An 11,661-nucleotide genomic window follows, 5' to 3' on the forward strand; every position below is an offset into this window, starting at 1 on the left:
GGCTCTCATGGACTTGTTTTCATTTTCTTCAGCTTCAGTTTGAATTTGCATATGAATAATTGATGGTCTGTTCCACAGACTGCCCCTGGTCTTGTTTTCACTGATGATATGGAGCTTTTCCATTGTCTCTTTCCACAGATGTGGTCAATTTGATTTCTATGTATTCCATCTGGTGAGGTCCATGTGTATAGTTGTCTCTTATGTTATCTAAAGAAGGTATTTGAAATGAACAAATCATTGGTTTTGCAGAATTCTATCATGCGTTCTCCACCATCATTTCTATCACCAAGTCCAAATTTTCCAACTACTGACCCTTCTTCTTTGCTCCCCACCTTTGCATTCCAATCACCAGTAGTGATCAATACATCTTGATTGCATGTGTGATCGATTTCACGTTGAAGAAGTTGGTAGAATTCTTCTATTTCATCCTCACTGGCTTTAGTGATTGATGCATAAATTTGAATAATAGTGGTATTAACTGGGCTTTCCTGTAGGTGCATGGATATTATCCTATGATAGACAGTGTTGTACCTCATGACTGATCTGGATATGTTCTTTTTGACGATGAATGCAACACCATTCCTCTTCAATTTGTCATTCCCAGCATAGTAAATCATGTGGTTGTCAGATTCAAAATGGCCAATACCAGTGCATTTCAGCTCACTAATGCCTAAGATGTTGATGTTTACGTGCTCCATTTCCTTTTTGACAACTTCCAATTTTTCCAGATTCATACTTTGTACATTCCATGTTCTGATTTTCAATGGATGTTTACAGCTGTTTTTCTTCATTTTGAGTTGTGCCCCATCATCAAATGATGGTTCTGTGGGCTTTTCTCCCATGAGTTTTACTCCATTCTCGTTATCACAGTCAACTTGTATATAAACGGTCAAATGGGTACCTAATTAGTGATGTAAACTTTCATGGAAAACACAATAGATTTCTTTTTCACTGTATCTAAGAGACATGTACTTAAGAGACAAAATACTTGTAATCAATTACCATGTTGTGTTGCTATTGTTAAGTGCCACAGAATCCGTTTCAACACATAGTGACCTTGCATATGGTTTCTGACACTTTAAATCTTCATGGGAGCAGAAAGCCTCATCTTTCCCCCATGGAGCAGCTGGCAGGCTTGAACCACAGACCTTGTGGTTCACAATCCAGTAATTATCATTTGGAGCCACCACACTCATCACCTGCCTTAGGAATTGGAAAACTGTATAGCTAAGTTTTATCAGACCTTTCAAATAGAATTTTGACATTATTTGAACTAATCCAGGTCATACGGGTAAAAAAGGTATAGCCTACTGTTGTAAATGCCATTGAATCGGTTCCGACTCATAGCGACCCTGTGTAGGGTTTCTGAGGAGCAGCTGGTGAGCTTGAACTGCCAACCTTGTAGTTCTAACCAACGTTGTAGGCCAGCGCATTAACCCACAGCAAACTAGTTGATATAACTTAAAAAGTGTAAAAGATTAATCTCATTTGTGAATACAGAAGCAAAGTCCTAAACATACAATTAGAAGTAGAGTCCAGCAGTATATCTAAATGGCACAAGCAAAGTTTGTTTCTGGGATGCAGTGTTGGTTCCTCAGGAAATCAACATTATTCATAACACCAACAAATTTAAAGCAAAAAAATCAAGCATAGTGAAAAGGCATTTACTTAAATACAACAGACATTCTTAATTTTAAAAGTCTAAAAAGGTAACTCACTAAGTGTAATCAACAGCAAATCCTTGCATAAATGACAGACCACTAAAAGTACTTCCACAAATTTCAGAAATAAGACCATAATGCCCACCGCCACGTAATTAGAAAGATCAGGATATGCACTATGACAAGAAAATGAAATCATCTGAATGCACATTGGAAAAACAGGATAGAACAACCTTCATTCCTCTCAGCTAGGATAAAGGAAAAGGAGCCCTGGTAATGTAGTGGATTATAAGCTGGGCTGCTAACCACAAGATGACCAGTTTGAATCTACCAGCCACTTCTTGGGGAAAAAATAGACTTTCTGCTCCCACACATACTTACAATCTCATAAACCCTCTACAGGGTCGCTATGAGTCAGACCGACTCCATGGCACACAGCTACTTCCACCACCAGGAGAAAGAAAATTAAGTACCATCAAAACTTTCTCCTAGAAAGGTCAGCTCATACAAACATTTAAAAATACATACCACCACTCATTGTCATCAATTCCAACTCATAGAGATCCTCTAGGACAGAGAAGAACTGCTCCATAAGGCTTCCAAGGCCATAAATCTTTATGGAAGCTGACTGACTCATCTTTCAACTCAGAGCAAATGATAGGTTCAAACTTTAAACCTTTTGGCTAGCAGTTCAACACATAACCCACTGCACCACCAAAACTCCTTAAATACGTACCAAAAGCCTCAAAAAAAAAAACCTTTTCCATCAGCAACTTGACTTCTAAGAATTTATCCAAAGGTCTTAATCATGGATGTGAGCAAGATTTAGCTACAGCATTATGTTACAGCAGTTTATATTTACAAGGCATTAATAACAATATCCTGATGTTGTTCCTAAATCTCCAACAATACCAAACCAGTTGCCAAGTTAATTCCTATTCTCATGGAATCCCTGGGTGGTGCAAATGGCTAAGCACTCAGCTGCTTACTAATAGTTGGAGGTTAGGTCTACTTAGAAGCATCTCAGAAGAAAGACCTGGTTATTTATTTCTAAAAAAATAAATCAGCCATCGAAAACTCTGTGAGCACAATTCTGTGCTCCTCCCTGTGGACTTCACACATGAGCTCTCCATCCAACAGTAAAGGATTATTTAAGCAAACTTTCACATAACTACATGAAGCTGTTTCTATAAATGAGGCACCTTTGACTTTTCAAATTCTGCCCAGCACTTTCTTGCCCATCCACCCCTTCCAGGGCTGTCCCATTGGCTCCCTTGTTCCCAGGTCTTTCCCCAGGTGTTGCTTCTCAGCTGGCTTCCCCTGGCCCCTGATGGAGAAGACTTCCTGACTCCACCTGGCAATGACTGGTGTCTCCTGCTCCAAGCCCATGGCACCAACAAACATGAGGAGTACATGAATGATCTTTGGGGCACTTGAGTACCCAGTCATATGCTAAGACAACAGAAGGGAACACAAGAAGGACCTCATGACTAGTTGGAAAAATGAGGGTGATGTGCCTGCATCAGTCACTAGCCCATGGTAGTACACTTTGATGAAGTGACCCCTGAATACGGGGTTAACAGAGCGCTAGAGCATGAATGACACAGGCCACAGACAGCCTGCAATTTTCCATGTTGCTCTAAGCTAAAACGATAGGTCTGATAACGAGAAATGACTGCGTGGCTCGGAATTCTCTGGCATACCCACCCCTTCCCTCACCTCCCCCCACCTCACTCTCTCTAAGATCCAGCTTCCTGATGCTGATATTTTCCTAATGCCCAGTTTTATGAGCTCCCCCATGGCTGTCCCTACTAATGGACTTACAATGGAAGTGTCATTTGACCATTTAAAAAAATCACAGGGAAATAACCTAAGGAAATTTTAGAACTTAAGAGCTGAAAAATCACAACCACTTCATTCCAGTCTAGCATTCTGCCTGCTGACCCTTAAAGGAAACATGATCATACAGTGAGTCAAACCTCAAGCCTGCTCAAGAAGGCAGACCAGGTATGGTTTTGTCAGAAAAGTCCACCCCAGGAGGCAATCCATCTTTAAAGGCAAAAAAGCTGCCGCAGCTCCCAGATTTATGAATCACAGACCACCAGCATCATCAGGGACCACCCCATCCTGCAGGCCAGCCTCATGCGGCAGAGCCCTGGGTCCGCCTTCTACACAGACCTCCACAGTTCTGCCCTGTGACCTGGAATGCCCACTATCTGCATCCTCGGCTATCCAGAACTTGCAGTGTGTCCCTTGGACCAAAAATGCCTTAAGTTGGTCAAGCCTCTCTCCCCCTGGCTGCAGGTCTACCACCTGTCTGAGGTAGTGGCCTTGAATGTGAAGGCTGATGAGACAGCGGCAAGGAACAAGCCCACCTATGTATGCCAGGGCATACGTGTTAGTCCCTGACAGAGGGAGGCCCACCTGCCCAGAGGGGCATTATGGCCTGATCTCCAGACCACACTGATTCTAACTTCAACACCAGCAGGCTCTGTCCTGAGCTGCCAGCATGCCGTCCCCTGGTACAGACTTGACAGAAACAGCCACCAAGGAATGACCTCAGTGGCCTTTGTCCAACTCACAGGGAAGAAGAGATTTTCTCCACGGAAAGAGTCAGCCCTGCTGTGTCCTTCCCATTGGTATAAGCACAGGGCCTAATTCTTTACAACAAGCCTCCATCCAGACATCTTACACATAGACCCTCTCCTCAGCATTCTATTTACAAGACGTCTAGCTAGCATGACCAGCATCTCTGAATGCATCCCTTCAGGCTCCTGCCGTCTCTAATGTGTTATGGTGTCCTTGCTCCCAGACACCCCTGTGAGCAGCAGATGGCAGGGACTCCCAACAAACTGGTCCAGGAACCTGGCATCCAGAAAATAGATTCCCAGTCAGCAATTCCACCATTTAACATTTTTGCATTCTGGGAAAGCTCCCTCCCTCTTTTCCTAGGAGGGCCTGGGTATTGAGAGAGTGGGATTCCCTGTTGAAGGAGATGGTTGTCTCTGAAGCATCAGCTCTGAGACCTCCCCCACAATGACTCCTTCAGGATTACTGTGGGCAAAGCACAGCAAAGGGAGACGTTCCACTCTCCCCTCCCCAGACACTGGTTGTTATCCCCCACCTGAGCCTGCCCATGAGTGGGCCCTCACAGGGACTCTCGCTCTGTGTTGTAGGTGATCACAGAAGCCAGCGCTGGCCAGGGCCAACACCTCATCCGCACACCCTTCGCCGGAGTGGACGACTTCTTCATCCCCCCAACAAACCTCATCATCAACCACATCAGGTGAGACCAGCTGAGGTCCCTCTAAGACACTGTATGCACCTGCAGGAAACAGCTTCACCATTCACTGTCTCCCCGCTCCTCTGGGCTGGCTTTGGAGCCCATGGGAAGGATGGAGAAATGGGTCCCTCCCTGGCAGACTCAGGGCTTAGATCCTACTAGTTGGGGTCCATGCCTCTGTGGTAGTTAAGGATAACACTCAGCTCCTAAACCCTCAGGGACCCAGTGAGGTTGGGAAGTCTCAGCCCCAAGGTGAGGGCAATGGAGGAAGAGGGACGCAACTGTTGTTATTTGAGCACATATCATTTGCTAAACACAAAAACCTAACTAACTCTAATTCCTGATTTAGAGATGGGAAAACTAGCCTCAGATAAGTTAAGACACTGGCCAAGGTAACACAGCCAGACTAAATGCAAAGCCAGGACTCCTTTCAATGTCCCATGCTAGCTTCCAGCCCAGAGTTCATCCAGGAACCCCCCAGAAGAGCCATACAGGGGCCTGTTTGCCATGCTTTGTCACCATTCAACATAATCGCCTAATAACCATAGGCATGTTGTTGTTGTTGTTGTTGTTAAGTGCCATCAAGTCGGTTCTGACCCATAGCGACCCTGAACAGGGTTTCCGAGGCTGTAAATCTTTATGGGAGCAGAAAGCCTCATCTTTCTCCCGTGAAGCAGCTGGTAGTTTTGAACTGCTGACCTTGCAGTTCACAGCCCGATTTGTAACCACTACGCTACCAGAGCTCCTTAACCATAGGCATTGCCTCATCTATAAACCTCATCCAGCCTGGTTGCTCTCCCTTCCCTAGTTCTGTCCAAGAGCCCCAACATTGTCTGTAAGTGTACCGCATTGAGAAGAATAAACCTACCTTTGAAGAAATCAAGACCCCAAATATCTTGCAGCACTAAATATTTATGTCACTTTTAAATCTGATGTCAGGCACCTTTCTCCAAGAAGAGTTGATACGTTTTTTCAAGCTGACACCGAACTTCTTAAACTAGGACTCACCCGTTTACACTCACCCCAAGGCAGAAACTCACCACTGTATAAACCCTGTCACTGCAGAGGGTGCTGGAAAAGACCCTCTAAGGTCTATGAAATGGTGAGAGGGGACTGTCAGTCCCCCATATAGAGGCATAGTTTTGGTCATGCAAACACAGCAGCTCTGCAGCTCCTGTGTGTGTGGCTTTACAGTTAAAGTTCCATATCAAAGTGGGATTTACCTCCTGTCATTCCCATGCACCGTTCTTTAAGGATGCTTTAAAGAAGAGCCTGGGGCAGGAGAGCATTTTCTCCACACTGAGGTCTGGTTATTCAGGAAGAAATTGTGGGAAGGACTTGGCCGTGTTCCTGTAGGCAGGTATCACACCAAAGGGCCTCTGTGAGGTGGGGACTGAGACAGAGCCTTTCAACATCCTGCTGAGAAACAAGCTCCTTCTCACCTGGCAACTGACCTCCAAAAGAGGAACTTCAGAAGGTCCTACAGTGAGCAACTACCACCTTCTGTGCCTTCAGACTAAATTTCTCTCGAAAATCTAATCTTCCCAACATTTCTAGGAAGTCACTCCCCTTTTCCAAGTCCCAGGGGTAAAGACAGGACAGCAACTTGTCCCAGACTCTGCAGCGAGCAGAGCAGCAAGGCAGCCCCAGGCCATGTTGCTCCAAAATGAAAGCTTTCTCTGGCCCCACCACCAAGGTTCTTCCTGCCAGAATTATCAATACAGCCAGAGAAGAGGCTGCTCCCTGCCCACTTCTCTCCAGCGGGCAGGGGCACTGAAAGGGCATCCGTACAGGTGTGGTTGCATGTACACCCCTGACTATCAAAGTTAGCCAGTGGTTTCTAGAAGACAGCTAGGATGCAGGGCACAAGTCAAAACAGATAGTCCTTTCCTTCCATGTTCTTCCTCCAGGCCCAGGCTCACCACACCACGCCCACAAGGTCTCAAGGAAGCTGACTCCAAGGCAGCCAAAGGGCGAGCTTAGCCTTCTTTATCATTTCAAAAGCTGAGTGCATGTTACAAGAGCATAAAATCAGGAGTTTCATTTGTGACACAATTGCATTTGGTTTGAGATCACTGGTGAACCACTTAGGAAGCTGACCCTGCCCCAGAATTGTTGCCTGTTAATTGAGTCAGCTCCAACTCCTGGAAGCCTCATGCTATACCAAAAGAAAGGTTGTCCAGTGCCACACCATCTTCATGATTGTTGGCATGCTTTGGTCCACTGTTGTAGTAAGAACCTTACAACCTAGGGTGCTGTCTGCCAGCACAGTGCTAGTTGCCAGCAAGTTGATTGCAGCTCATTGCGACCCCCTATTGCAGAGTGGAACAGCTCTGTAGTTTTCAAGGTATAAACTTTCAGGAGCAGATCACCAAACCTGACTCCCAAGATCACTTCAAACCTCTGGACAGGTTTCAACGACCAATCTTTCTGCTAGTAGTCCAACACTTAACCATTTACACTGCCCAAGGACCTAAGCAACCTTCTCTTGTGATGTCTAGGGTTGTCACTGGCAGATCTTTCTTCCTAGTCTGTCTTAGTTTAGTCTTGCCACTCCACTGAAACCTGTCCATCCTGGGTGACCCTGCTGGTATATGAAATAGCAATAATACAGCTTCAAGCTCCTAACAACACAAGCCACACCACAGTATACAAACTGACACATGGGTGATGGCATCTCATGGTAGATCTCAGGCCATTGAAAGATTACAATAAAGGGGAAATAGAAAGTTTGAGACATGTGACAAATCCCCTACTCCAAATGGAGGCCTCCAACCTCTGACTGCAATTCTCCACCCCGCCCCCCCCACCCCCACCTCAGGTTCGGCTTTATCTTCAACAAGTCTGTCCCTGCGGTTCACAAAGTAGATCTGGAAACGTTGATGCTCCTCAAGACCATCAGCCTGCAGAGCCACGGCTGCGTGCCACAGGCCATGGCCCACACACACCTGGGAGGCTACTATTTCATCCAGTGCCGACAGAACAGGGCCTCCCCAGCTACCCCCCAGCTGTTGGTGGACAGTGTCACAGACTCCGTAATTGGCCCCAACTGTGACGTTACAGGCACCCCGCACACATCCCCCGATGGGCGCTTCATCGTCAGTGCCGCAGCAAATAGTCCCCAGCTGCACGTGCAGGAGATCACGAGGTGGGGGGAGATCCAGACCCTCTATGACCTAAGGGTCCCCCAGGGCATCTCGGCCTTGGCCTTCCAGCGCTCCTTCACTGAGAGCAATCAGTACTTCATCTACGCGGCCCTGGAGACAGAGCCAGACCTGCTGTTCCTGGAGCTGTCCACCGGGAAGACAGGCGTGCTGAAGAACTTAAAGGAGCCACCCACACAGCCGGCCTGGCCCTGGGGAGGGCCTCACAGGATCCTGAGGGACAGCGGGCTCTTCGGACAGTACCTTCTAACAGCAGCCCAGGAGTCGCTGTTTCTCATCAATGGGCGGCAAAATGCACTGCGATGTGAGGTGTCAGGCATAAAGAGGGGGACTACAGTGGTGTGGGTGGGCGAGGTATGAAGAGCCCCAAGCAGAGCCCGCGGCCAGGGAGCACCGGCTAGTCCTGACATCGCAGCCCCGAGCAGGCGCACTGTACATTTTTACAGACAAAAGCAAAAACCTGTATCCGCTTTGTGGTTCACCACTGGTCTCCTTGCAAGTTTCCTAGTATAAGGTATGCGCTGCTAACAAGGTTGGGGTTTTTTCGTTAGGAAGTATGATTTACGCCTTGAGCTATGACGAGAACACATGCTGCTGTGTAAAGGAATCATTTCTGTGCTGAGCTAAACGCCACATGACCAGGGCTGCTGGGGAGCCTAGTTTCTGCTCTCCAGGCGGGAGCTTCTGTCGGTTGCCTTCACATAGTCATTGTCCTTTACCGCCAGTTTCAGCCAGACTTGACGCCCTGGAGGAGTGACCCGGAGTCAGCCTGGGAACAGAGGCGCACCCGGCACCGGGAGCTCTGCCTCGGGCCCCAAAGCCACGTCTACCCTTGCCTTGTCTTTCTCCTTCACAGCCGCTTCTTGCGTTTCCTTCCATTTGACTTGTGATAAGCCTAAGGGAGAGCCACATGACTTATTGCATCTTTGGGGATGGGGAAATCACTCACTTTATTTTGAAATTTTTTGATTAAAAACTAATTTTTTACAATCTCAGATGCTAGCAAGCAGAAAGATCCTCTCCGAGGTCCAGCTCGATTTCTTCCCTGCCTTAGGCCAAATCTCTGGGATTCACAACCCCACATTCTATGGCCAGAAAGCAGCTCTCCTGAACGCAACAGTGGTCACCCAAGAATGAAGGGCCTCTAACCCATTGCCACCCACCCGTTTCTCTAAATGCAGAAGTGGACGCCACGTCGGTAAAGAAGAATTGATTCAGTGTTGGGACCCTCAGAGACCAGGACAGACCCTGAGTGCCTGCTTTTTACCAATAAAGGGGGGACATTGCATTAACCAGCCCCCTTGCCCCAGCTTCTGGGTAGACTGGGTTTGCCTGGCATTGTATGGCAGCCTTCAGAAGACAGCTACCCCCCATGCTCACCGCAGCAACCCCAAGGACATGATGGGGTCTAACGTGTTTCATAGGTTCTGGTATAAGCATTTCTTTTCTGCCTTTGGTCTTGACACTCAGCTCGGATGGCTTGCATCAGCCCCTCCCTCCCTTTACATACATACACACTGAAAAATGAAGAACCAGGAGAAGGCAGGCTGGCCTTGGGGCATTCTTCCCAAATGTCAAAGGCCACAGTGGGCTTTAAAGGCCTTTAAGCTGGTGAAGCACTGTAGGATCAGCACTGGACTGTGAGCCACAAGGTCAGCAGTTCAAACCCACCAGCTGCTCTTCAGAAACCCTATACAGGGTCACTGTGAGTCAGAACTGACTTGACGGAACTGACTTGACGGTACTTAACAACAACTACAAGCGTCACCACAGACATCAAAGTGTTGCCCGAGAGGCCCGGCAAAAAGAACCAGTATCAGAGAATCTCAGCAAGGAGGCTCATGGGATCACAGAACACTCCCTTCCCTCTGTTTCACATCATTCGTTGAAATACACTTACACACTTCCTGGAGTTAAGTGATCAGTTTTCAAACCACATGGGGTTGGTTAGGAGAGGTGGTCCCATTACAGACACTTCAGCGAATTTGGCTGCCTTCACCTGCCAATAAGGAGTCCTGGTGTGGCACTGTGGGACAGCACTGACTACTAACCACAAGGTTGTTGGTTCAAACCCACCACCCATTCCTCAGAATCCCAACACAGGGTCACTATGAGTTGGAACCAACTCCGTGGCAACTTAACAACACCTGCCAATATGGCCATGATGACATATGTGCTGCTGGAAAATGACACCTGTCAGGGCAAGGAAGATGGCAGCTCTGTATCTTTCTAAATACCGTATTTTTTCTCATATAATACATCCACGTAAATAACATGCATATACATGCACACACTAACACATGAGGAAATTGAATGGTTTGCAAAAACCTGTAACACGCACATTATTTGTGCAAAAGTACAGTACACGCAGCTCTTTTCCTTCCTCCTGACTACTCACCTCACCCGTTTACTACCCCCACCCCACCGGCAAAGTTCCTAAGACCCTCCAGATCCACCAAACATCTGTCCCAGGTGGCCTAAACATATTCATTCATATTTCAGATTCTTTGAAAATGAAGTGTGTAGACAGACACAGAAGAAACTGACCTCAGAAGTCTGGTCTTCCATTTTTAAATAGCTGGGAAGGATGGATCAACTCTCACCCCTTTGTTTTCTTTCCTACCTCTGTCTTGACACATCTACTTCCAAGCTCACATTTTTACCACTGAAATTCTCCAACTTTCATCAACCACCGAAATTGTAGCACCACTGTCGGCAAGAGAGTCTCTGGACCTAACAGAGGAGTCCCATTGATTATCAGCATAGAACATAGGTCCATCTTGGTCGCCAGATTCCTAAGAGAAGACCATTCAAACCAAACTCGAATGTTAATCCAGGAGTGGAGAAGTCATTTTCGGCAGTCTTTGTTCCTTTTCCACTCTTCCACAGTTAAGCTTTTCCACAGCATGTCTGCTTGTCTGTCCTCACTGTTCAGTTAGTGGAGACAGCACATTTAGTTCTCATAGCCAGCATGCTGGATACACGGAATTGGAGCAGGAAGATTGCAGGCCAGAGATTCAGAATCTGGCCCCAAGAGGCAAATTACCAAAACATTCCAGGGATTACACCTCAACATAAAACAAAAATGTACAGCACTGAGACCGCCAGAGCTGCTGAGGTTGGAGGTAGGCAAAAGGCTGGCCCAAGTGCTACCTGCCCTCCTCTCAACTCTACAACCACAGCTTTAGGATCATTGATAAAAGATGATGCAAACCCACCAGGTGATCCTTCTCATAAACAACTAATATTTTGTATTTTAAAGAAGCATTTGCTTTACCAAAAGAATCACCAAAAAGCCACTTATATAATGAGCTCTCTCAGTCATTTTAAAATAAAATTAATTTCACAAAAATTCAATATAGTTTTTTGGGTTGTTTTGTTTTTTTCTCCACAGAATAAAAACATACAAAGTACCTGTTGTGAAATTAAGGAATTAAAATTCAGACCCTCATTCTCATGCACAAGAACTCCCACTACAAGGTTCTAGATCCAAAACCCCACCTTGCCATCCACAGATTGATGCTTCTAGGAGATCGCCATGGTGACTACACCA

At 46.6% G+C, this 11,661-nt stretch overlaps 1 protein-coding gene across 1 annotated transcript in view; it reads left to right on the forward strand.

Moving 5' to 3' along the window:
• The window catches only part of FSTL4 (follistatin-like 4), a 676,535-nt gene extending 668,067 nt beyond the window's left edge, over window positions 1-8,468 (forward strand). The window contains exons 15-16 of the mRNA XM_006872911.1: window positions 4,838-4,947; window positions 7,766-8,468. Of these exons, the coding sequence (XP_006872973.1) occupies window positions 4,838-4,947; window positions 7,766-8,468 (813 nt within the window). The remainder of the gene's footprint in view (window positions 1-4,837; window positions 4,948-7,765) is intronic.
• Window positions 8,469-11,661: the final 3,193 nt, after the last annotated feature.

Source organism: Chrysochloris asiatica, unplaced genomic scaffold (assembly GCF_000296735.1).
Source record: "Chrysochloris asiatica unplaced genomic scaffold, ChrAsi1.0 scaffold00215, whole genome shotgun sequence".
NCBI lineage: Eukaryota > Metazoa > Chordata > Mammalia > Afrosoricida > Chrysochloridae > Chrysochloris > Chrysochloris asiatica.